The 23,550-nt window shown below is 36.3% G+C and overlaps 2 protein-coding genes across 2 annotated transcripts; both read left to right on the top strand.

Moving 5' to 3' along the window:
• Nucleotides 1–987: 987 nt before the first annotated feature.
• Nucleotides 988–3,732, top strand: LOC103326552 (indole-3-acetate O-methyltransferase 1-like). The gene is made up of 4 exons (XM_016793025.2): nt 988–1,447; nt 1,541–1,957; nt 2,290–2,565; nt 3,207–3,732. The coding sequence occupies exons 1-4, from the start codon at nt 1,331–1,333 to the stop codon at nt 3,558–3,560; spliced, it is 1,164 nt and encodes a 387-aa protein (XP_016648511.2). The 5' UTR covers nt 988–1,330; the 3' UTR covers nt 3,561–3,732.
• Nucleotides 3,733–14,385: 10,653 nt separating this feature from the next.
• Nucleotides 14,386–23,144, top strand: LOC103326582 (indole-3-acetate O-methyltransferase 1-like). Its single transcript, XM_089048740.1, has 5 exons — nt 14,386–14,436; nt 14,530–14,817; nt 15,196–15,508; nt 16,257–16,505; nt 22,894–23,144. Exons 1-5 carry the CDS (start codon nt 14,386–14,388, stop codon nt 23,142–23,144), a joined length of 1,152 nt encoding a protein of 383 aa, XP_088904866.1.
• The last annotated feature ends 406 nt before the right edge of the window (nt 23,145–23,550 follow it).

The following is a 23,550-nucleotide window of genomic DNA, read 5'->3' as shown; positions in this document are numbered from 1 at the left end:
CCCTACCAATAGACAACCATGCACTGCACTCTTTAATTGCTTGTGCGCCACGTGGATACCTCACCGTTGTGAGCCTATAACTTTCCATTGAGCACATCACAACAAAACATATTGTCACTCTTTTTTTTCTTATTTTTTTCTTATTTTTTGTTGTTGCAATTTTGCACTATAAATATTAAGAGATGAGTCAGGGTCAGTTACCTCAACCCTAACCCTTCACCTTTTTTTTATTTTTTTGGGTACGAAAAGGGCCAAAGGCTAAACCTCCATTTTTTGGTGGAAAACAACCCCCGATTTTCTTTTCTGGTAGAAAATAATATGTCCTTCACTTCACACACCCCTGCATGTAGAAAACATAAAAGAGATATATACTAGATGAATTTTATGGGGTAAAGCTCATTATGTCCTCTTGATTAGGATGTATTTTTTGTGATCAATGAAATTCATTCGTATTGTCGAGTTTTCTATCTTCTTAATAGGATTGTGTATAATGTAAATTTAGTCTACCCCATAATTTAAAATCCTGGATCCATGTGAACCCGTCCCCTTGTAAATTCAAAATTTCGTATTGATCAAATTTTCTATTAAAATCATGTGCACATGGGTGACTTACAAAATATTGCTCTATAATTAAAAGAAAAACAAAAGATAAATGATCAGGAACACAAACCCACACCCATGGTAACCACCTCCACTCCCTCCTTTCCCTCCCGGCCAACTGTTCCCGACCACCATCCTTTCTCTCTCTAGTATGGTGGAGCAGCTGTCATGGGTTTGGGTGTTGGGGTGGGTCATTTTGTTTTGTTTACTATATCGGGATAAAATTAGAATAATTGTGTAAACAAATTTTAGGGTGTTGGAATTTTTGAAGGGAAGAATAGATGGAAGTTAAGGGAGGTGATGCATTAACATCAAATGCAAAGTCTGTGTGGTAAATTGTCAACAAAAAAACAAAAAATAAATAAATAAAAATAGAAACAACCAACATCTCTAGGATATTGAAGCATAATAATAAAGGACAAAATATAAAAAAGTTCAATAATATTGAAAATCATAGTGTAGACTAAATGACGAACATATAGGGCCATACTTTTATGCTAATTAAACAGCATTGCGCCAAATTGGTGCACATTAAGGAACACAATTAAAGATGTTGCTCGATATCATCATGCCACTTCAAAATGTCATAATTCATTGTCACACTCTTCTGAAAAACAACAGCCCTCCCTCTCTTTCTCTCCCTCTATATATACTCCCCATTTACCAACTCTCCCCTTCACCCTCACCATATTGTATCAATCTTATTACAAATATTTCTTTCTAATCGATCATGTTCATGGCTCCCAAGGGGGACAATGTTTTAGTTTCAAGTATAAAGCTCGAGAAGATATTTAGCATGAAAGGAGGCAAAGGAGAGTCCAGCTATGCTAACAATTCCAAAGCCCAGGTAATTATTCCATTAACTATATTAATTGTTTCATCAAAGTTTCATTATGTTTCAAGTTGCTGTGCCAAAATACTTTTGTCCTTCATTTTTCAGGCCATACATGCAAGATCCATGCTTCACCTGCTTAAAGAAACCCTAGACAGAGTGCAACTGAGCTCTCCAGAAGTGCCCTTTGTGGTTGCGGACCTTGGTTGCTCAAGTGGAAGCAACACCATCAACACCGTAGATGTGATCATCAAGCACATTGCCAAGCGCTATGAGGCCTTGGGATATAACCCACCTGAGTTCTCAGCCTTTTTCTCTGATCTCCCTAGCAATGACTTCAACACCCTCTTCCAACTCTTCCCTCCATTGGCTAACCACGGCGGTAGCATGGAGGAGACACTCGCTGCCGACAGCCACCGCTCCTACTTCGCTGCGGGAGTCCCGGGCTCCTTCTACCGGCGGCTTTTCCCATCGATGTCCATTGATCTTTTCCACTCTGCGTTTTCCTTGCACTGGCTCTCACAGGTAATTATTTAGTCCATAATTAGTTGTACTATATAAATAGATAGATAGTTGCACTAATTTAATTTAGTCGCTTAAATTAGTTCATTGTTTATAGTATAACATAGTAGCAAGGTGCAAAATTCTAGGCACAAAACTAGATTAACAACTTCCCAGCAACTGAAAGCTGCAAATGGTTTGACCAAAAAGGATGAAACAAAAGCAGTGTGTGAGGCTACTTTATGCAAAAAATTTGCTTGGGATTTCAAAAGCTATTTGAAGTACAAATTTCAAATTTTAGACATGGTCATATTAACATTAATGAAATGATATTTTTATGTCTTGGGTGGGTCCAGGTGCCAGAGAGTGTGGTAGACAATAGATCAGCAGCCTACAACAAAGGAAAGGTGTTCATTCATGGAGCGAAGGAGAGCACAGTCAATGCATACAAGAAGCAGTTCCAGGCAGACTTGGCAAGCTTTCTCAGGTTAAGAGCCAAGGAGCTCAAGAAAGGTGGCTCCATGTTTCTTGTCTGTTTGGGTAGAACATCAGTGGACCCCACTGACCAAAGTGGCCCAGGCCTTCTCTTTGGGACCCACTTTCAGGATGCTTGGAATGATCTTGTCCAAGAGGTAATAATCATACAAATTAAACATTTATGCATTATATTGTATATATGCAAAGTGCAGTGTGAAAAAAAGATATATATATGCATGATTTGGTGTTATTGGTTTCACGACCTTATTATGACTTCGTACTGATCATGATTAAGTTGTGCTAATTCTAGCCGTTGGATGGTATCCCAAAAATTGATCAAACCCTCCAATGTCCCTTTGATTTTTCTCGGCTAAATAATAACTATTGTTTTGCTGCTGGGTGGTCCATATTATTGACCATATGGATCAATTGGGTACCTTGTTTTCAAAACAAAAGTATAATCATAATATTATATCACAGGACAAGCACATTTAGATCAGTTAAAAAAATGGAAAATGCTAGGCTTATCACATTTTTATATCACATTATTTACCACATCTTTAATATAGATTAACCCCATTGTATTGGTGGGCTCCACATCTCTACATAATGTGGTATAAAAATGTGGTAAGCTTAACATTACTCTAAACAAAATACTTGATCGACAATATGCTGATAAATTTAGTAAAATAAATATTTAGGTTCAGATTATTCTTTTGTATAACCTACTACTGCTTTTGACATATAAAATTGTGATCCATAGATTAATACAATTCATAATTATTAATTTCCACAGGGTCTTATCACTAGTGAGAAACGTGACAACTTCAACATTCCTGTGTACGCCTCAAGCTTACAAGACTTCAAGGAAGTAGTGGAAGTTGATGGCTCATTCACTATAAACAAGCTTGAGATTTTCAAAGGAGGAAGCCCCCTCGTAGTAAACCAACCTGATGATGCAGCTGAAGTCGGGCGAGCCCTTGCAAACAGCTGTAGGAGTGTCTCCGGAGTGCTTGTCGATGCACACATCGGTGACCACCTTGGCAATGAGTTGTTTTCAAGAGTGGAAAAAAGGGGAACAAGCCAAGCAAAAGAGCTACTAGAGCAGATACAATTCTTTCATGTAGTGGCATCACTTTCTCTTGCTTAATTAGCGAGTTTGAGGGATCCCTTAACTGAAACTAAAGTTCTTTGTGTTTGTATATATAATATATATAGTATATATATATATTATATATATAACCGTTTGGAGCATCATATGTGCTGTTTTTATAAAAAGAAAAGAATGGAAAAGGCTAAAACCTAGTAAATGTTTTCATGAATATCTATACCACTTTATCTCCCCCATGTTTGATTTTGCCTCATAAATTTGGTACCAAACAATGACTGTGTTGGAGTGACTGTGGAAAGGCTGTTCCTCCAATGAGTTACAAAATTATGCTTCTTGGATAAGGAGTGTTCTAAATGGATAAGCATTTTCTAGTCACAGAATCTTTCCCACTAAAATATATGTTTCAAGTGGTGTCAATCATGCATATAGGTAAAATCACATTTCTCGAGTTTACTTATGATGACCAATTTCCTAATTACAAGCTAATTTATTTAAATTTGTACAATTGTTACCTATGTTCATAGGCATAATTAACCCTTTTCTAAGGCCTTGAACATCCAAATCCAAATGGGAGAGGCTACATGGCAAATGGAAAATATCTACCATCTCTTCTTTGACCACTGCATAACAATTCGACGACCAAAATCAATTCAAAGCAGAGTGTAAGTGATCACCTTTTGCATGGTCTAATTGGGAGGAACGTGAAGTAGGATTATAAAAGCAAAAGCTATGTACGCCTATATATTAGTATTATATATTATGTTTTATAGGGTACTTGATTGAGAAGTTAAAGATAAAGGTGATAGAAGATGAAGATGAAAAAGTGCTCCGGCCTTGTTTTATGTGAACCGGGGACCATCACGGTGTGTTGCAGACTTTCACTAAGACATAGAGAAGTTGCAAGAAAGGGCCATATAGGGTTGAAAATATAAAGCAAAGCAAAGAGCAAGATTCCGGGTCTTTAGAAAAAATATATATAGTAAATTTTGCTTTTTAAAAAAAAAATAATTTCTAATGCCTTCTAGACGTATTTACTTATTTTGCAATGAGCATGGCTTGGCTCCTTAAGATTGAAAAGGAGCTCCTCCTTACAACCAATGTGATTTGCTGATCTTGATGGACTTGGCGGGCCGAGCAGGCCGGACTTTTTCTTTATATAATGTTTTTCTAGGTATTTTATAAGTTTTTATTACAAAGTTTTAGACAACATTAAAATATGAACTTAATGAGTTCATAACATGTGTAAAACAAAAATGAGAATTTTATTAATTCATGCAATGTATTACATTATTTCAATTAGGTATTAAATAAGGTTAAGGAGTGCATGGATGTGAAGTTATAGTTCAATATCTTTTATAATAAGTTTGTTGGCATGACTTGTGGACCATTGACTTTGTTTCCTTACACACCAAGGATTCCTATTATAATTATATTTGATTTACTTTAATTCCTGATTTACTACTATAAATATAAATATGAATTTATTATTTACTTGATCATTTAGGTTTTGTTGTATTATAAATATGACCTCCTACAAGGAGAAAAATATACGAAAAATTCTCACAAACAAATATTATCTCATAGTTCTCATATTTTAGCATGGTATTAGAGCGGTGATCTTGGAATTGCTGACTCTAGTTTCCAACCCCCGCCGTAGCTATGGGGTTGATGATTTTTTCAATCTTCATGGCAGTAGCACCATCGACTCCTTCTCTCATTCTCAACCAACCATAGTTAGGTTGAGTGTCCAGGTGACTCAGCTCCTATAGATGCAGACTTTGACCCCGAATCGATCCTGAATCGGATCCTATTTTGATGACCCTAAACTGATCCTGAATCAAGATCCTATTTTAACGACCTCGACCATGACTACGACGACATCGACTCGGATGACGACCACGACCTTGACTCCGATGATGACCTCGACCCGACTTCGATGATGACCCAAACACCGAATTTGTCTCTAATTCGGACCCAGATTCCTACTTTGACTCCGACTCCGACCTCGACTCGGGCTCAGCTCCGATCCGAATTCCTACTAAACCTGTATTATATGCATCTTCCGCTGCACAGATTGTGACTTCTGACACATGGACGAGATTGCGCATATTGTGGTGATCCGAGACACACTTGTGAGACTTGTTTTAAATTGCACGGCTACCTCGAATGGTGGGCTACTCTCAAAGATCGAACACAACGCGATACAACCAATAATGGTATTGGTTATGGATTTCATACTTGTGATAAGATTGATTCTAGGAGCTGGATAATTGATTTCGATGCAACTGATCATATGACGTTTGATCATGATTATTTTCTGAATATTACACAACCCCGATGAACTTGTATTGCTAATGCCAATGGAGTTACTTATCCTGTGACAGGGGCTAGCACTGTTGCACTCTCATCCTCTCTCTCACTGTCCAATACTTTACTTGTTCCATCTTTATCCAATAAATTATTGTCAATTAGTCAGCTTACTGAACAATTGAATTGTTGTGTACTCATTTACCCGAGTTTTTGTTTACTTCAAGATATTCACACTAAGGAGATTCTTAGTCGTGGTACTAAGAGAAGGGGGCTATATTATGTAGATAACTTCAGTCCCGACATGGCTAATATTGTGACACATCCCTTTGATAGTAAGCAAAAGCAAATCTGGTTGTGGCACCGTCTTTAGTTATATGAAGCATCTTATACCAAATTTATTTTTATGTTTCAAGGACTTCGACTTCACATGTGATACTTGTATTTTGGCCAAGAGTCACTGTGTACCCTATCCGTTGAGTACGAACAAGTGTACCACTCCTTTTGCGTTAATTCACTCTGATGTCTGGGGACCTTCACCTATCACTGCTCTATCTGGTGTTCGGTGGTTTGTCACATTCATAGATGATTGTACACGGATGACATGGCTTTATTTGCTGCAGAATAAAAACGAAGTGTTTTCTTGTTTTCAGTCTTTCCACAAACATATGAAAAATCAGTTTAATACTCAAATCCAGATTCTTCGCTCAGACAATGGTGGAGAATTTTTCAATCATGACTTTCAGACTTACTTCCAACAACATGGAATTATTCATGAGACGACTTGTCCTCAGACACCTTAACAAAATGGTGTTGTTGAACGAAAGAATCGACATCTTCTTGAAACCACCCGAGCACTTCTGATTGGCTATCATGTTCCTCGCTATCACTGGGATGATGCTATTGTCACCACAGTTCACCTGATTAACCGCATGTCTTCTGGTATATTGACATTTAAAACTCTCTTACAAGTGTTTGCGCAACACCAACCTCTACCCTCTGTTTTGGTACTCACACCCCGGATCTTTGGATGTGTGGCTTTCGTTCATCTCCACAAAAATCAACATAGCAAACTTGATCCATGTGCACTTCGTTGTGTTTTTGTGGGTTATGTCACTCATTAGAAAGGCTACCACTGTTATCACCATCCTACCCGACGTACCTATGTCACTTTAGATGTGACCTTTCTGAAATTTGGACTGTTCTTCGATGACCCATCATCCAATTCTATGCTTCAGAGGGAGATACAAAGTGAAAAGCATAATTGGAGTAACTTGGAAAATGAAGAAATTCTCATATGTATAGAAATGATCGATCGTCCCGAGTCTGGAGCACGAGATTACTCTCTGCTGAAAAGCGATCAATCGCCTAACCCATCTGATCCTTGAGATGATATTTCTGATTCGAGTCTCACACCTACAGACAATACATAACAACAAGATGAATACCCCCCTCTAACTCAACAGTACCAACAGACCAATCTCCTGAGAATATCCTTGAGGTAACTACTCCTACTACACTTGTGAATTTAGAGGATAAATCTATTGGATACCAATTACCTTTCAGGCAGAATCATGGAAAGCCACCAAATCGTTATTCACCTCATATTGGCAAGACTTCAAAGTATCCAATTGTGAATCATGTATCCACTGAAAAGCTGTTTGAACCACTTAAGGCATTTGTGCATCAGTTGTCTGCTATTCATATCCCAATCAAAGTTGCTGAAGCATTTAAAGATCCTAAGTGGGTTCAAGTTATAAAGGAAGATATGAAATCTCTTGAGAAGAATCAGATTTGGACACAAAACTTTACCATGAGGAAAAAAGACCGTTGGATGTAGATGGGTATTTACAATAAAACACAATGCTGATGGATCTATCGAGCGATACAATGCAAGACTTGTGGCAAAATGGTACACACAGACTTATGGCGTAGATTATGAAGAAACCTTTGCCCTAGTTGTAAAATTAAACACAATCAGAGTCTTATTGTCCATCGCAACTAATTTGGACTGGCCACTACACCAGTTTGATGTAAAGAATGTCTTCCTACATGGAGAACTCACGGAGGAGGTGTATATGGACATTCCTCATGGATATAATACTATTCAGACTGGAACAATATACAAATTACAAAAGGCGTTGTATGGACTGAAACAGTCACCACGTGCATGGTTTGAACGGTTCACCATGGCAATGAAGAACAATGGTTTCTGACAGAGTAACTCAAATCATACTTTGTTCTTGAAACATCAAAAAGGGAAGGTAATAGTTTTAATAATCTATGTTGACGACATGATTATTACTGGGAAGGATAGACATGAAATATTTTAGCTACAAGACTATTTGGCTACTGAATTTGAGATGAAGAATCTTGGTGGACTCAAATATTTCTTGGGGATTGAGATGGCCCGATCACGACGAGACATATTTCTCTCTCAAATGAAATATTTCTTGGACTTATTGACAGACACAGGAATGCTAGATTGCAAACCTGTAGACACTCATATTGTTCATAATTATCATCTTGGAGAATACCTAGGTCAAGTTCCAACTAACAAAGAAAGATACCAATGATTAGTGGGAAGATTGATCTACTTGTCTCATACTAGACCAGACATTGCTTATGCGGTGAGAGTCGTCGGTCAATATATGCATTCTCGAGTGAAGACCACATGAATGCAATTATTCGGATACTTAGATATTTGAAGTTTGCACCCGGAAAATGACTTATATTCTCAAGACATGGTCATCTGAATATTGATGGTTATGCAGATGCAGATTGGGCAAGAAATATAACAGATAGGAAATCCACATCCGGTTACTTCACATTCATGGGAGGTAATTTGGTTACATGGAGAAGTAAGAAACATAAGGTGGTCGCCTTATCCAATGCAGAAGCCGAGTTCAAAGATATGACCAAAGAAATTTGAGAACTAATTTGGTTAAAGAGGTTGCTTACTGAACTTCGATATAAACCTACATCTGTAATGAATCTCTTTTGTGACAACAAGGCTGCAATAGCTATTGCATAGAAACCAGTTCAACATGATCGCACCAATCATATTGAAGTAGATCGACACTAGATCAAACAGAAGCTCGAAGCTAAAGTGATTCAGTTTCCTGTCGTAAAGTTTAAGGATCAATTGGCGGATATTTTGACAAAAGCAATTTCTAGTAAAGCGTTCCATAATCCACTAGACCAGTTGGGCATTGGTGACATCTATGTACCAACGTGAGGGGGAGTATTGGCGTGACTTGTGAACCATTGACTTTCTTTTCTTACACACCAAGGATTTCTATTATAATTATATTTGATTTACTTTAATTCCTGATTTCCTACTATAAATAGAAATATGAATTTATTATTTACTTGCCCATTCAGGTTTCGTTGTATTATAAATATAACCTCCTACAAGGAGAAGAATACATAGAAAATTTTCACAAACAAATATTCTCTCATAGTTCTCATATTTTAGCAAAGTTGATGTTACAACAGTCCCGATCTCTTGGACCACAACAGTCCGAGAGATTGTGGTCACCCATCATTGGATATTAATCCAATGGTTCAAAAAAGTTTCTTAAAATGAGTGTAAGAGTGAGTGAACCATTGAATTTACATCCAACAGTGAGTGACCACAAATCTCTTGAATATTAATCCAATGGTTCAAAAAAGTTTCTTAAAATGAGTATAGAGTTTCTTAAAATGTTTAGACAACACTGAACAAATTAGCTTGATTCATAACATTTGTAAAGAAAATAAGAAGTTTATTAATTTATCCCACATATTTCATTATTTTGATTTAGTCTAAAATAAGGTTAAGGATAAAAAATAAAATAAAAAGGATCTGGACGAGCCGAACCAAAACAGCCTTAAGCAGGCATATATGGGAATGGAGATTACTACTAAAGTTGACATAAAATATACAAAATTACTGTTTGAGAGGCAGCACATACTGGGTTTGTTGCGTCCTTAAACGCATTGATCCAGAAAGAGCCCATCATCCTTCACAGAGTTTCTCTAACAACATAGAGGGACTCCCTTTGCATGCGTCTGCTATGCTCAGCCACCTTGATTTTACCAACACAGTTGTCCCCAGGAACTCTATACTTACACAACAGTCGGATCACTATGGACGTTGCTCTCTCTAGTTGGCTTATGCTGAGGGCCATACCGAGATCGTCCAGGCTATGTCGGCTGCAAATCTTGATGCATGCATGATACTTGATTAGGAAGGCAGACTCCCTCTTCACTATGCAATCATAAAAGTTGACCCAATCTGGCCCTAGTTCTCACCAACATTCCTAACGAGAGACCAGTCTGTGAGATTACCTATTATGCAATAATCCACCTAATTTTATAATTCTTTAAAAGTGGTGGATAGAGACCCAATATGAAAAATAGCATAGTAGATTAATGTTGGTGGTTAATTAAGCAAAATCCAATAAAGTCTAGAAGCCGAATTAGTAATTAGAAAAGGGTTAGCTACAAACTAAACCTTAATTTCTGGGGTGGATGGTTAATGTAATAAGAAAATAATCAATCATCATTTGGCTTTTAATAGGTTGCTGTGTTCTTCATTATCCATTTATTAAAGTTGTCATAAGAAAATAATAAAATCGAACTTTCTGAAGATTTTTTTTTTTTTTTTTTAAAAGCTGCATCTTGGAGTAGTAATCCTACAAATAATTTGTTCTAATGGAGCTTCCTAATCATCTCTGCCTGAATTTATATTTGGGGAACAACAAATTTGACAAACACAACTTTAAGAAACATAGCTGGCATTCTCTCTAAATTATTTTATAGTCGAGATGCAAGATACACATTGTCTTGTAGTAATAAAAACGTTTGTATCTCATAATGCTGCAAACCACGTGAAGTATAGAATAGTATACATAATAGTATTATGTACTCCATTGTTTCCCCAATCGGAAACTACTGGTGGTGTTGGCCCTCTTTCCTGTCAACGTCTCTATTTATATATTTTAAACCTTTTCAAAATCCATGTAGAGATGGTCATGTGCCTTAATTCATGTGATAGGTTTTAGGTTCAAACTACTATAATCATATGCAAAAACAATATATATATATATATATGAGGGACGCTCTTGTAAGACTCACTCTGCATTGTAATTCATTAATCCAAACTATCTATTTTGTAGATATTCATTCAAAAATCATCTCCACAAAAAATATATATATCACTTGAATCCGATATCATTTGACCATTTAATTAAATTATTAAAATTTAAGTACTTTCTTGAAACACCATGTTCATTGATTTTATTGTTCTCAATTAGATGCCTTAATGATTTTCACTTTGTTTGATTTTTTGCAAGGATGATCTATGAATGAAGATTTGAAAAATAGAGGGTTTGGATATCGTTGAAAAAAAATTAGCATGGTACCTTAAAGAATGTCCCTTAAATAAAATAATTTGAGGGATCTCTCAATGGAATGGGACGACTATATATATACAAGAATATGTCTAGCATTTAAAAAAATCTTAATCATTAGATTAATCTAATGAATTTTAATCCATATACATCATCAAAATAAACAAATTGAATCTCCCATTGGAAAGAGTCGAATACTCAACACTATGGCTCGTTTGGTTCAAAGTTTAGGTGCATGGAAATGGTATGAACTTCCCAATTAAGAGGAATTTCATACCGTTGGGAAAACATTTAATGCATTTTTTTATATAACTAACTTACCCCTATTTTACTTTTTAAATACCAGCTTTCATTAGAAACTTTAAATGAAAAAAGAGTATTGTTGGAAAAATCAACTTTCCATTCTTAACATTGCATACTAAATATGAGAATGAGAGAAAGTGACATTTCCTGGTTTGTATTTCCCAATATTATCAAACACGGGAATGAACACCTTCCATTCCCATCTTCTGGGATTAAATATGGGAGTTTCATTCCCAAAACGTTTATTCCGCGAACCAAATAAGTTTAGGCCCCTATTGGGTACAAATCAAAACCGAACACCTAATCAAAACCAAATAATTAATATTATTATCTTTAAAGAAATTAAGGCTTGAATCTGGGAATAAATGAAAGCTTGAAGCTTGAGATTAAACTAAATAATCCTTTCCAACAAGTGCTGATGTGTTGTGAAGATGACCCATATTTTAAAGGCTTAATTCAACAATGCCCACTGAAACTCCATCCAATTTGCCCGTGCTGTTAATTCCATTTAAAATTTTGTTAAATTTGATGATGTGGCAGAGATATTTTTGTAATTTAAATAATATATGGGCCCAGTGTTTTAATGACATGGACTCCATGTGGCCAAAATAAATAATAAATAATTTTTCAATTTAAAGTAATTATTTAAAAAAACAAACAAACCAAGCAAATTCTCCCCTCCCCTCACGTATCAACCCGACCCACACAGCCCCAAGCCGCCACCCACCTCCTCGAAATCAAAGTAAATGATGATTCAGGCGTAATGCAATGAGATCCCATATCAAATTCGACGCATTCATAAAATTCAATCAAAGATCAGTGCCTTCTTTAATCCCTCTTCCTCTTCTTCTTCTTTTCAACCAAACCAGCAGGCGCACCTCCCAGTCAAACCCACCATCACCTCGTCTCTCTACCACCATCTCTTGCAGCTACTGCGATTTCAAGTCATCTGATATGGCTGCTCAAGGACACCATGACTATATGGCTTCAAATGCCAACCTTTCCAAAGTGCAGGTTAGTTTCTTTTCCTTTTTTATTTTCTTCCCAGATCTCATGTTTTCTTTTAATTTTCTTGTTGTGGCATGATGTGGTTTAATCTTTGGTTGCAACTGGGAACCTGAATTTGAGCTTGAATAAGTGGGCGTGAGTTTGACTTGAGAAAAACTTGTCAAACTGGTATACTTTCTTCTCTTAATACTACATTTTTTATTTTTTATTTTTTATTTTTTTGCCTTAATCTCTTTTCGGTTTAGAGTTGGTTGAGAGGTATGTGTGTTGTCGAAGAGTTTGACTTAGATAGTTTCACTGAATAGGAGTGAGGGCTGCAGGGGTGAGGTTGAGGAGAATTATAGAATAGTACGCTGATAGTATTTCTATTTAAAATTTGCCATGTGTATTATTTTTATAATTTGCAACTCCAATTTTACTCTTCACAACAAAATTAAAAAAATTGTTAGAAAAACAAAGAAAATGAAAACAACCCCACAAAAAAAAATTGCAGTTTCAGGAAGAGAGACGAAGGGCCGATGGAGTGACCAAATTCGTAATAATATCTTTATGTCTAACACATACAACGCGATTGAAAGACTTGCTACTATGGGTTTGATGATTGCAGGACTGGGCAAATTGCCATGCACCTGATTAACAAATTGAAATGGGATTTGGGTCTTCTTCACGGTGTTGTTTGTTGAAGAAAGGAGCTCGCTTGGCACAATTGTAGAGAAGGGCAATGATGGGATGTGATATGATTGCAAAAATACAGAAACAGAGGAATGAAATAAGAGGATGGGGCGGCAGCCATGGGAGGCAGCGATGACAAGACAGTTAGATTGAGGGCGAGCGATTGTTGCTGGAACATTTTCTCTTCTATTTCTTTTAATACTTTTAATTTAAAAGGTAAAATTGGAGTTTCAAACACAGCTGGAACAAAAAGTTTAATTTCTTATAAAAATAATACACATGGCAATTTTTGAATGGAAGTATCACCAATTAACGTGATGATATTGTACTATTCTATAATTTCTCGAGGCTGAGTGCGGCGGAGGCCTTGGGTGGTTTCACAATTTTTTTTATTTACAATTTCTCAAAGTTCTATAATTTTAAAATAAAATAAAATATATTTTGTTATTTTAAAATAACTTGTGGGACCAGTTATTTTTTACTAATTTAAAAAAAAATTATCTTTATTCATTTTACTTTTTTGTTTTTCATTATCTTCTTATAATAGGGATAAAAATGTAATTATGACATTGGAATGGTGTGTAAACAAATTTTAGGGTGTCTTTGGAACTTTCAAACGAAAGAATAAACGGAAGTCAACGGATGTGAAACACCAAATACTAAGTTTGTGTAGTAAATTGTCAAAAATAAATTAAAGTAGAAGCAACCAACATCTCTAGAACATTGAAGTATAAGGACAATAAACCTTAATAATAACATTAATACGAAAAAATTTAATAATATTGAAAATCCAGGTTCTTACAGAATGACAACACAAACATATTTGGCAGAAAGGAATAGACTAGACTAGTAAAATGCCTAGTCATCAACCTCTTATAAATAGTCCTCTTTAATCCTCGTTAGACAACGACATCCATATTATGCTTTGAATGCACATGAAATGTAGGCATTTTGCTAATCTAGTCTAGTCCTTCCTAACAAACGAGGCCTCAAAGATCGGCATCCTAACACTCCAAAACGCTCTATATCATAATTTAGTATCACAATTCTTAAAAACAGCACCCCTCCCTCTCTTTTGCCCTTACCACAGTATTAGTCTTATTTCAAATACTTCTTATTAATTAATCATATTCAGACAATGTTTCAGTTTCAAGTATAAACCTCGAGAAGAACTTAGCATGAAAGGAGGCAAAGAAGAATTAAGCTACGCTAACAATTCCAAAGCACAGGTAATTTAGTCCATTAACTATATTAATTGTTTTTTCAAAATTTCAAGTTGCTTAATTTATGTGGCAATAATACTTTTGTCCTTAATTTTTCAGGCCAAACATGCAAATTCCATGCATCACCTGCTTAAAGAAACCCTAGACAGAGTGCAGCCGAGCTCTCCAGAATTCCTTTTTGTGGTTGCGAACCTTGGATGCTCAAGTGGAAGCAACAGCATCAACACCGTAGATTTGATCATCAAGCACATGACCAAGCGCTATGATGCCTTGGGATATGACTCACCTGAGTTCTCAGCCTTTTTCTCTGATCTCCCTAGCAATGACTTCAACACCCTCTTCCAGCTCCTCCTTCCTCTGGGCAACCACGGCGGCAGCATGGAGGAGGCCCTTGCTGCCGACAGCCACTGCTCCTAATTGGCTGCAGGAGTCCCCGGCTCCTTCTACTGGTGGCTTTTCCCGTCGAGGTCCATTGACCTTTTTCACTCGGCGTTTTCCTTGCGTTGGCTCACACAGGTAATTAATCCCTTATTCGTTGTGATAGATACTTACTAGCTAATAATTAGTCACTTAATTACTTGTTGTTGTCACTTCATGTTTATTGTGTAAATAGGACTAAACGTACTTAACATTAGTTATTGATCCAAAATTATAATCTGGCAGAAGTTTATGTAGAGACACTTTTGAGGAAGTCCCGTTAGCATTTCTTTTAAGATGCCCTCTCATATTAATTGATAATTCTTTTATGTGTTGCGTGGGACCCAGGTGCGAGAAAGTGTGCTAGACAAGAGATCAGCAGCCTACAACAAAGGGAGGGTGTTCATTCATGGAGCAAATGAGAGCACAGCCAATGCATACAAGAAGCAGTTCCAGACAGACTTGGCAAGCTTTCTCAGGTCAAGAGCCAAGGAGCTCAAGAAAGGTGGCTCCATGTTTCTTGCCTGTTTGGGCAGGACCTCAGTGGACTCCACTGAACAAAGTGGCTTAGGCCTTCTCTTGGGGACCCACATTCAGGGTGCTTGGGATGATCTTGTCCAAGAGGTAATCATGATATATACTTTGTCACAAAATAATACATGTAAGCTTTATATAGCTAAGTCGCATTTTTGTGCTTTCTCATTTTTCAGTAAAAGTGATCGAGGGAGGTGAATTTACACATAAATATTGATTGGGTGTTTGGGGTTTCGAACCTTTACGCGTATAGGTAGAGGCGGAATAGCTCAATTAACTGAGCTATACCCTAGTGATTCAATTGGCAGACCAAAAAGTAAAAGAACAAAACGAAAAAGAAAGAAGGGAAAAAAATAGAGATATGCATGAGTAGGTGTTATTGGATTCAAGACCTTATTATGAATTTTCACTGATCATGATTAAGTTGTGCTAATTCTTGGATGGTCCCCCATAAATCGATCAAGCCCTCCATTAATTTGTCCATGATATTTTTGTCGGCAAAATAATAGCTATTGTTGACTGTTGGGTGGCCCATATTATTGACCATGGATCAATTGGGTAGCTTTTTTTTCAAACAAAATTATAGTCATAATATTATATTAAAGGACAAAGACATTATGGATCAGTTAAAATCAGTGTTCATAAGATTCTCTAATCAGAGCGATACACATGGTTATATATTACAATATGTTCATGGTTGGTGTCGATGACTTTAGAGTAAATTGCATCTTTTTTTCTGGGAAAAATCGTGCTCTCACCCTAATATATTAGTAAAGTAAATATTTAGCTTTAGATTATGTTTTTGTATAAGCTATGCTACTACTTTTGACATAAACATGTGAGTGTAGATTAATTATCAATTTTGTTTTTTGCAGGTCTTATCGCTAGTGAGAAACGCGATAGTTTCAACTTTCCTGTGTATGCCTCAAGCTTACAAGACTTCAAGGAAGTAGTGGAAGCTGGTGGCTCATTCACCATGAACAACCTTGAGATTTTCAATGGAGGAAGCCCCCTTGTAGTGAACCAACCAGATGATGCGGCTGAAGTTGGTCGAGCCCTTGCCAACAGTTGTAGGAGTGCGGGCGGAGTGCTCATCGATGCACACATCGGTGAACACCTTAGCAGTGAGTTGTTTTCATGAGTGGAACAAAGGAGCTCAAGACATGCCAAAGAGATACTGAAGCAAATACAGTTCTTTTACGTAGCGGCATCACTTTCTCTTGCTTTATTAGGGCGTTTTCTTTTCTTTTTTTTCTTCTCTACGGTCCCGTTTGATGGGCTGGACTGGACTGATCGGGATAGGCTTCAAAGTATTGGATTTGACTGGCTTGGACTGGGTAGGCTTTGGGTCCAGTCCTATCCATTTTTGCACCAAACAACGGACTGAAATTAACTTCTTCTTTCTTTTCTTTTTCCCTTTCTTTTTAATAAATCAGAATTTTATTTTATTTTTTTATTAAAATAATCATATGCAAAATCTCAAGCCCCAAATCGGCGTATGAAACCTTCCCTTGATTGGTCAAACAAATCGTGTGACGAAAAACGAGAGAATCTTCACACAGGGAAGAGAAATGCGAACCGTTTGGTTGCTGAGAAAACACAAGGAAATGTGAAAATAAAATAAGAAAACGAAAACTGAATCTGATCCGATAAAGCTACGACATAGGAGCGTTACACCTTCCTCTTCAGCAAACGGCTCTTAAGCCTTCTCTCTCTCTCTCTCTCTCTCTCTCTCTCTCTACAAAAATTCCAATCCCCAAATCCCCTCTTCTTCTTCTTCTTCTTCTTCTTCTTCCTCACTTCCAAATTCCAACCTCTCCTTGCCCAACTCCAAATCTACAAAAAGAGTAGCAGTGGACCCACTTTCTTCTTCAGGCAGTAATTACCAACTACCCTTGCTCCGTTCTATCTCTGCACAGCCATTGGTCCCACCAACCCAAACCGATTTCACCCATTTCACAAACTGAAGAACCAGCGAAGTTCAATGATGTCGTGAAAGAGATGAGAGCGAGATTGGGTAGAGGATATAGGAGAGAGAGAGAGAGAGAGAGAGAGAAGAGAGAGAATATAAAAGAGGAGAATAGAGAAGGAACGGAATGGATGGGAAGGAGAGAGATGACGACAGAGGTTTCATTGTAAACCCACATATGGGGTTGGGTTTCATAACCACAGTTATTTGGGACTTGGATCTCAAGGCCCATATCCAGTGTGAAACACATTACAACCCACCAAACAATAGTTAGGATCCACGTCCATTTTAATTGGAAATATCTCATCCAGTCTAGCTCACCAAACAGGACCTAGTTGTGTTATTTTCATTGCATAGAAGATAAATAATCCAACATACAAAATACACTAGCTCCTCTTTTTTGCTTCTTTCGTTGTCACCAAAGATTTCATGGACAACAAAACCACAAGAGTCATCAACGAAATCACCAGCGTAACCAAGAGGAAAATCCAGCAAAAAAATTGGTAAAACAACCCCAAGAGTGAGGGGAGAGACAGGGGCAGGAGAGGGAGGAGAGGATGGGAGAAAGGGGAGGAGCCCCAAAGGGCTGGCGGTTGGAGCTAAGTTCCAGAGGTGGTGTTTTTGTTTTGTTTTGTTTTTTTTTCATAGAGATAGTTTCTTAAGATTTCTAGGGGAGGGTTGATTTGCTCTTCCTTTGTAGCTTATAGCTTATTAAAAAAGGCAATCACTGTGGGAGCAGATATTTTCGTCTCCAATCACAACACACCACGTGGAAAAGAAGATTATCTATTTTAATTAATTAATTGAACCAGTTTATCTGGCCAATTAATTAATTGGGATAAATATCTTAATTAACATGATATTATCTTTATTTAATAAGATAATATCATTAATTAAGATATTATCCGAATAAAGAGAAGATAATGTCATTATCTCAGATATTATCTTCATAAAAAGAGATAATATCATTTAATTCAGATATTATCTCCATAAAAAGAGATAATATCATTAAATCAGATATTATCTCAGTCCGACTCGATCCCTACGAATTTGGGTAGAGAATAAACTCAACATATTCTCTACGAAACCCTAGCCCCGAGGCTCCTATAAATAGATGACTTCATTTATCATTCAAGGTACATCTAAACCTACTCCTAATACCAGAGAAAAATACCCGAAGCTCTCTCTTTCTCCCTCTCCACTCTCCATATTTTCTCCACACGGCTCCGGCCACCACACACGGCTCCGGCCGCCCGGTTCACACCCTACATAAACACTACTCCGTACCCTTTGCTTAGCTATTGTTTTCCTACAAATACTCGAACTAACTTAGACATTAAAGGGCCTTTGGCCAACACCCCCCGGGTGTGGTCTATTTACTCCAATTTGTTTTACAGGAATCGAGGAAGAGAGAGAAGGAAGATCGAAGGTTGAAGGATCTAGAAGCGAATATTCTCCTGTGAAATTATTTGCACAAACAATCACCTTTTTCTTTCTTCCTCAACGTCAATTTATTTATGTTTGGAATTTCTATAGAAATATCACTTAAATTTATATTTCAGTTTTAATTTATCACCTTAAAGAAAAATTTAAGAGATATGTCATCTTAATTTTTCAAAATCTAAGATTTGTCATCTGAATTTAACACCATTCAATTTCCCATATTAAGGATATTTTAATATTTTCATTTTCGAGGAAAAAAAAAAAGTGAACTCTCTCTCCTTCCTCCCCACCCTCCCCCGTCCCGCCAGTTTTTTTTTCTCACCCACGACCTGACCACCCCAGCCCCTACCCGCAACCCACCCCCACCCTCTCACTCTATTTGATGACTGCCTGCCAAAGTACCTAAGCGATAAACAAAGAGCGCAGAGAGTGCTCTCCCTGCCAACATATCAATAATCCAAACTCTAATCCTTAATTTAATAAACCATTTATTTTGAATTTAGAAACATTCAGAAACTTTAGAAATTGAAACGAGCTTAAAGAGAAAAATTCACAAAATCAAAAACACAAACTCACGGAATATTATTATATGGTTTTATCTGTCGGAGTCAAATAGAGGGAGAGGGTGGGGGAGAAAAAAATAACAGAGGAGAGGGCAGGGGATAGTGGAGGAAGGGAGAGGGAGAGTAGAGAGAGACGGCAGAAGGGGGATGGAAAAAAAAAATGCAATTTTCAATTTTCTTTCTTCATTTTTTTTCATTTTTAATGGTTGGTAGGAAAGACCTTTTGATTTTTAATGGTTAATTTTTGAAAGATATATAATTTTTTATAATGATTTTTTTCTTTTTAAAATATTCTTTACAATGGATGGAAAATTGGATAGTGTTGAAATCAGATAACAAATCATGGATTTTGAAAAATTAAGTGACAGTTCCCTTCAATTTTTCTTTAAAGTGACAAATTGAAACTGAAGTATAGTTCAAGTGACATTTCTACGAAAATCTTTTTATATTTTAATATAAGGTGCTAGGTTATTAGTGGACAATGGTAGTTATTTCAGTTGCAAATTTCTAAAGTTTTTAATTATTGGGTTTTAATTCAACAGGCTGCCTTGCTAATTAAAAGAGAATCACCTTGATCTCGTGAACAGAATATGAATATATTAGCATATCTTCTGGTAGCATAAAGCTCACCCTTTTCCCTACGTACATTCCCAGAATTACTTTCACTTCTGCAGGAACTTGCTATCAACCATTTCAACATAGATTAAAGGAAAAATTTCCCTTGCACATCCCTCTAGAAACATGGATTATGCACATATGACCTATATCGAGCCACACAATCCCAACAAAATTAACTAAGCCATTGAAAAAGAACCCTCAATCCCTTAGGTTTAGTTCGACTAACGAAGATGAGTAACAAAATGAGTTAGAATTGGATTAAGTCAAACATTTGATTTTCTGATTATATAAAATAATTTCAAAAACCATCAGAGCCTCATAGTCTTTATTTTTTTTATTTTTTTATTTTTTTATTTTTAAATGAGATCAGAGCCTCATAGTTCCTAACCATGTAGCGTAACAAATTAAAATCTTGACCACTAAACAAAAATTATTTGCTTGATGCTCGTGATCCGGATCAAAATATTACATGCAGGCCTTCAATTCCCAATACCGTTGAATCAAGCTTTAGCTAGCTAGAGGACCTACTCCCTTTTATTATGGTTGCTTTCTATTACATCCATTCAGATCCATCGACCCAAAATATATTAATGCCTAAACTTAACTCTCTCTCTCTCTCTCTCTCTCTCTCTCTCTCTCAGCACAAAACACAGTGCAGCACCTCAGAATACATGTCCTATTGTCATCAACACTCACTCAGATGAAAAACAGTGTGTATGGGGATGTGCAAACTCAACCTTGTAAGCCAATCAAGCAGTGCAAAAGTCCTACTCTATATTTGGGGAACCAGAACTATTAAAGAAACAAAAACGTAATATTCAGAGGCTAAAACCTAGGAAATGCTTTGATGAATATATCTATACCACATAGGCTTATCTTTGTCCTCACATAACCCAACCCCATGTTGATTTTGCCTCATAAATTTATATCAAACTATGACTTGGTTTGAATGATTTTGGGAAGGCTGTTCCTCCAATGTGTTACAAAATTATGCTTCTCCGATAAGGATCGTTATAAATGGATAAGCATTTTCTAGTGCTACTCTATTTTAGTCTGCCTTTAAGAAGCTAAGAACCGTGTGCAATAAAAATACAGGAATACTAGCTACATTCTCCTCTTGCTTTCCTCTTATAGCATTTCTCACACGCATTTACTTAATTATAAAAAATATATATAAAAAGTTTTTGAACACTTTAAATACATAAATTTATGTGTGAGTGAAATACACTTGACATACAGTGAACAGGGTGAAGAAAGAAAGGGCAAGAGAGGGAAGATAGGTAGCATTTTGTCATGAAAATATATATGCAAGCTGTGTCATGCATATAAAATCACACTGGTGTCTACTTGTTTATTATAGTTCTTCCTCTTCTATTATTTATCTTGTACATGGAGATTTCTAACTAAATTGCACACAGAAAGGGAGGGGGCATAGTGGCAGACAAAATTTCATGACACACATGCAGCACAAAAGTGACAAAAACTAGGGATCATCTCTCTCTTTTTACCATCCCACCTTTGTTACTGAGCTACATTTTAACTTTTACCATCATTTTCTTCAAGAAACCCCAAAACATAATAAACTCTTAGTCAATTGAAGTACTACTCCTATTAATATAAAAGGCATCATCACATCACAATCCAGCGGCCAAGACCAATTCAAAGTAGAGTGATTATTTCACATATCCACTCCACTATTATAATAGAAAGTTACGTAATCACACTATATGGACCTTTTGCATGAATTATTATGCCTATAGATAATAATAATATCATAGCAAATTACATTTTAGCCCTTTCAACTATAGGGGCCATTTCATTTTCGCACCCGACTAGCAAAACGTCGCAACATCGTCCATAAATTTTTACAATTCTAACTTTCTGTTACATATTCCATAAAAAGAATTACATTGCTGCGTTTTGATAGTTGATTATCAAAATGAAATGACCCTGTTAGCTATAATTGAGGATGATAATTGACTCGTGATATATATATATATATATATATGTTATAGGGATAGCTAATTTGAAAAGTTAAGGAAAAGTAATGGATGAGAAGAAGAAGAAGAAGAAGAAGAAGAAAGTGGCCCTGCCTTGTTTCATGTGAACCGGCGACCATCACGGGGCATTGAAGAACTTTGAGAGAAGTTGCAAAAAGGTCATATGACTTATATCTCTCATATGTCATAAGAGGGTGAAAATAAAGTACAAATAGAGCAAAAGCAAGAACAAGATTCCAGATCTTCAGATATTTTGTTTAAAGAACATTAGGGTCGTATACTTTTACTACAAGTTCGTGAAAATTGAGCCTTTGCCACTTCCTTTGAGAGTGTTATAGCTCACTCAACTCTAATATCTCTCTCTCTCTCTCTCTCTTCAACACTCCTTTTTTTTTTAAGTACAAGCGATGGTCAAACTAAAGTAGAGTGGTTTTCTCTCACACAACCAAGATGCCATTACAGTTTGAATCTGAAACCTCTAGTATGCAAGTAAAGAACATTTTTCACTAGGCTAGACTTTGTTGGCCTCTTCAACACTCTCTGAGATCTCTATTTTGAATATTGCAAATCGAGAAACACTAAAGTTTAATTGGCTGTTTTCCTATAATAATAAAAATATTGGGAACGAATTTTCTTTTTATAAAGAATGTTTTCTGTCAAATATACTGATTAGATTGTCAATTTAAATAATGGATCAAGTGGAGAATGACCATTTTAAACAAGAGTAGTTGATCAATTCTTATTTAAAATATATTTGAATGTATAATTCAAATTAACAGTTTAACAATGAGTGCTATTAAATGAACCAAATTAACTAAATACATCTTACTACCAACTATTTATTGAATTACTAATATACCCTAATATAAAATGATCAAAAAGGATATACTGAATTGTGGGTCATACGGGATTCTTTCAGTTTCTTGCTATGTGCGGGTGGACAGAGACCTTCATGGTTCCTCTGCTCTTATGATGGAACTTCTAGCTATTCGCCATGCGCTCAGTGAGTGTGCTAATTTTCATCTCACAGACATTATTGTGGAGTCGGATTCTCAAAAGGGTATCTTTATGCTTAATGGTCGGGTTTCAGTGGACTCACCTAGAGGATTGTCTTTGATATCGGCAGTTGGTGGCTTCTCTTTCTCGGGTTTCCTTTGTGTTTGCTCCTAGATCCTGAATCGGCTGCCCACTCTGTTGCGGGTTTTGTCTCTCTAATTATGTTTGGGATCATTTAGGAACTGATTGGTTGTTTAATTTTCTTACCTTTGATGTAAACCTTCACCTTCGTTATTAATATCATTCTCCAGCGTTTTGACAAAAAAAAAAAAAAAAAAAAAAAATTGTGAAACAAATATAATTTTAAAAAGCACACTCTACTCAGTTCATTTTAGGATTCATTTAACAACATCCTTCTTTTTTCCTTTCTTTGTTTTTCTTTTTCTAATTTTCGAAAGACTTCTTTTTACTTTACAATTCCTCAAAAACCTTTCTTTGGGGTCTTCTGGTGGAAGAGTTAAAAGAGTCTTCGGAACAAGACGTAAATTATGAGCTTTGCTCAATTGGGTTTGATGAACAT

This window comes from Prunus mume, linkage group LG3 (assembly GCF_029339155.1).
Source record: "Prunus mume cultivar Tortuosa linkage group LG3, ASM2933915v1, whole genome shotgun sequence".
NCBI classification, from domain to species: Eukaryota; Viridiplantae; Streptophyta; class Magnoliopsida; order Rosales; family Rosaceae; genus Prunus; species Prunus mume.
This window is presented reverse-complemented; position numbering and strand designations above follow the sequence as displayed.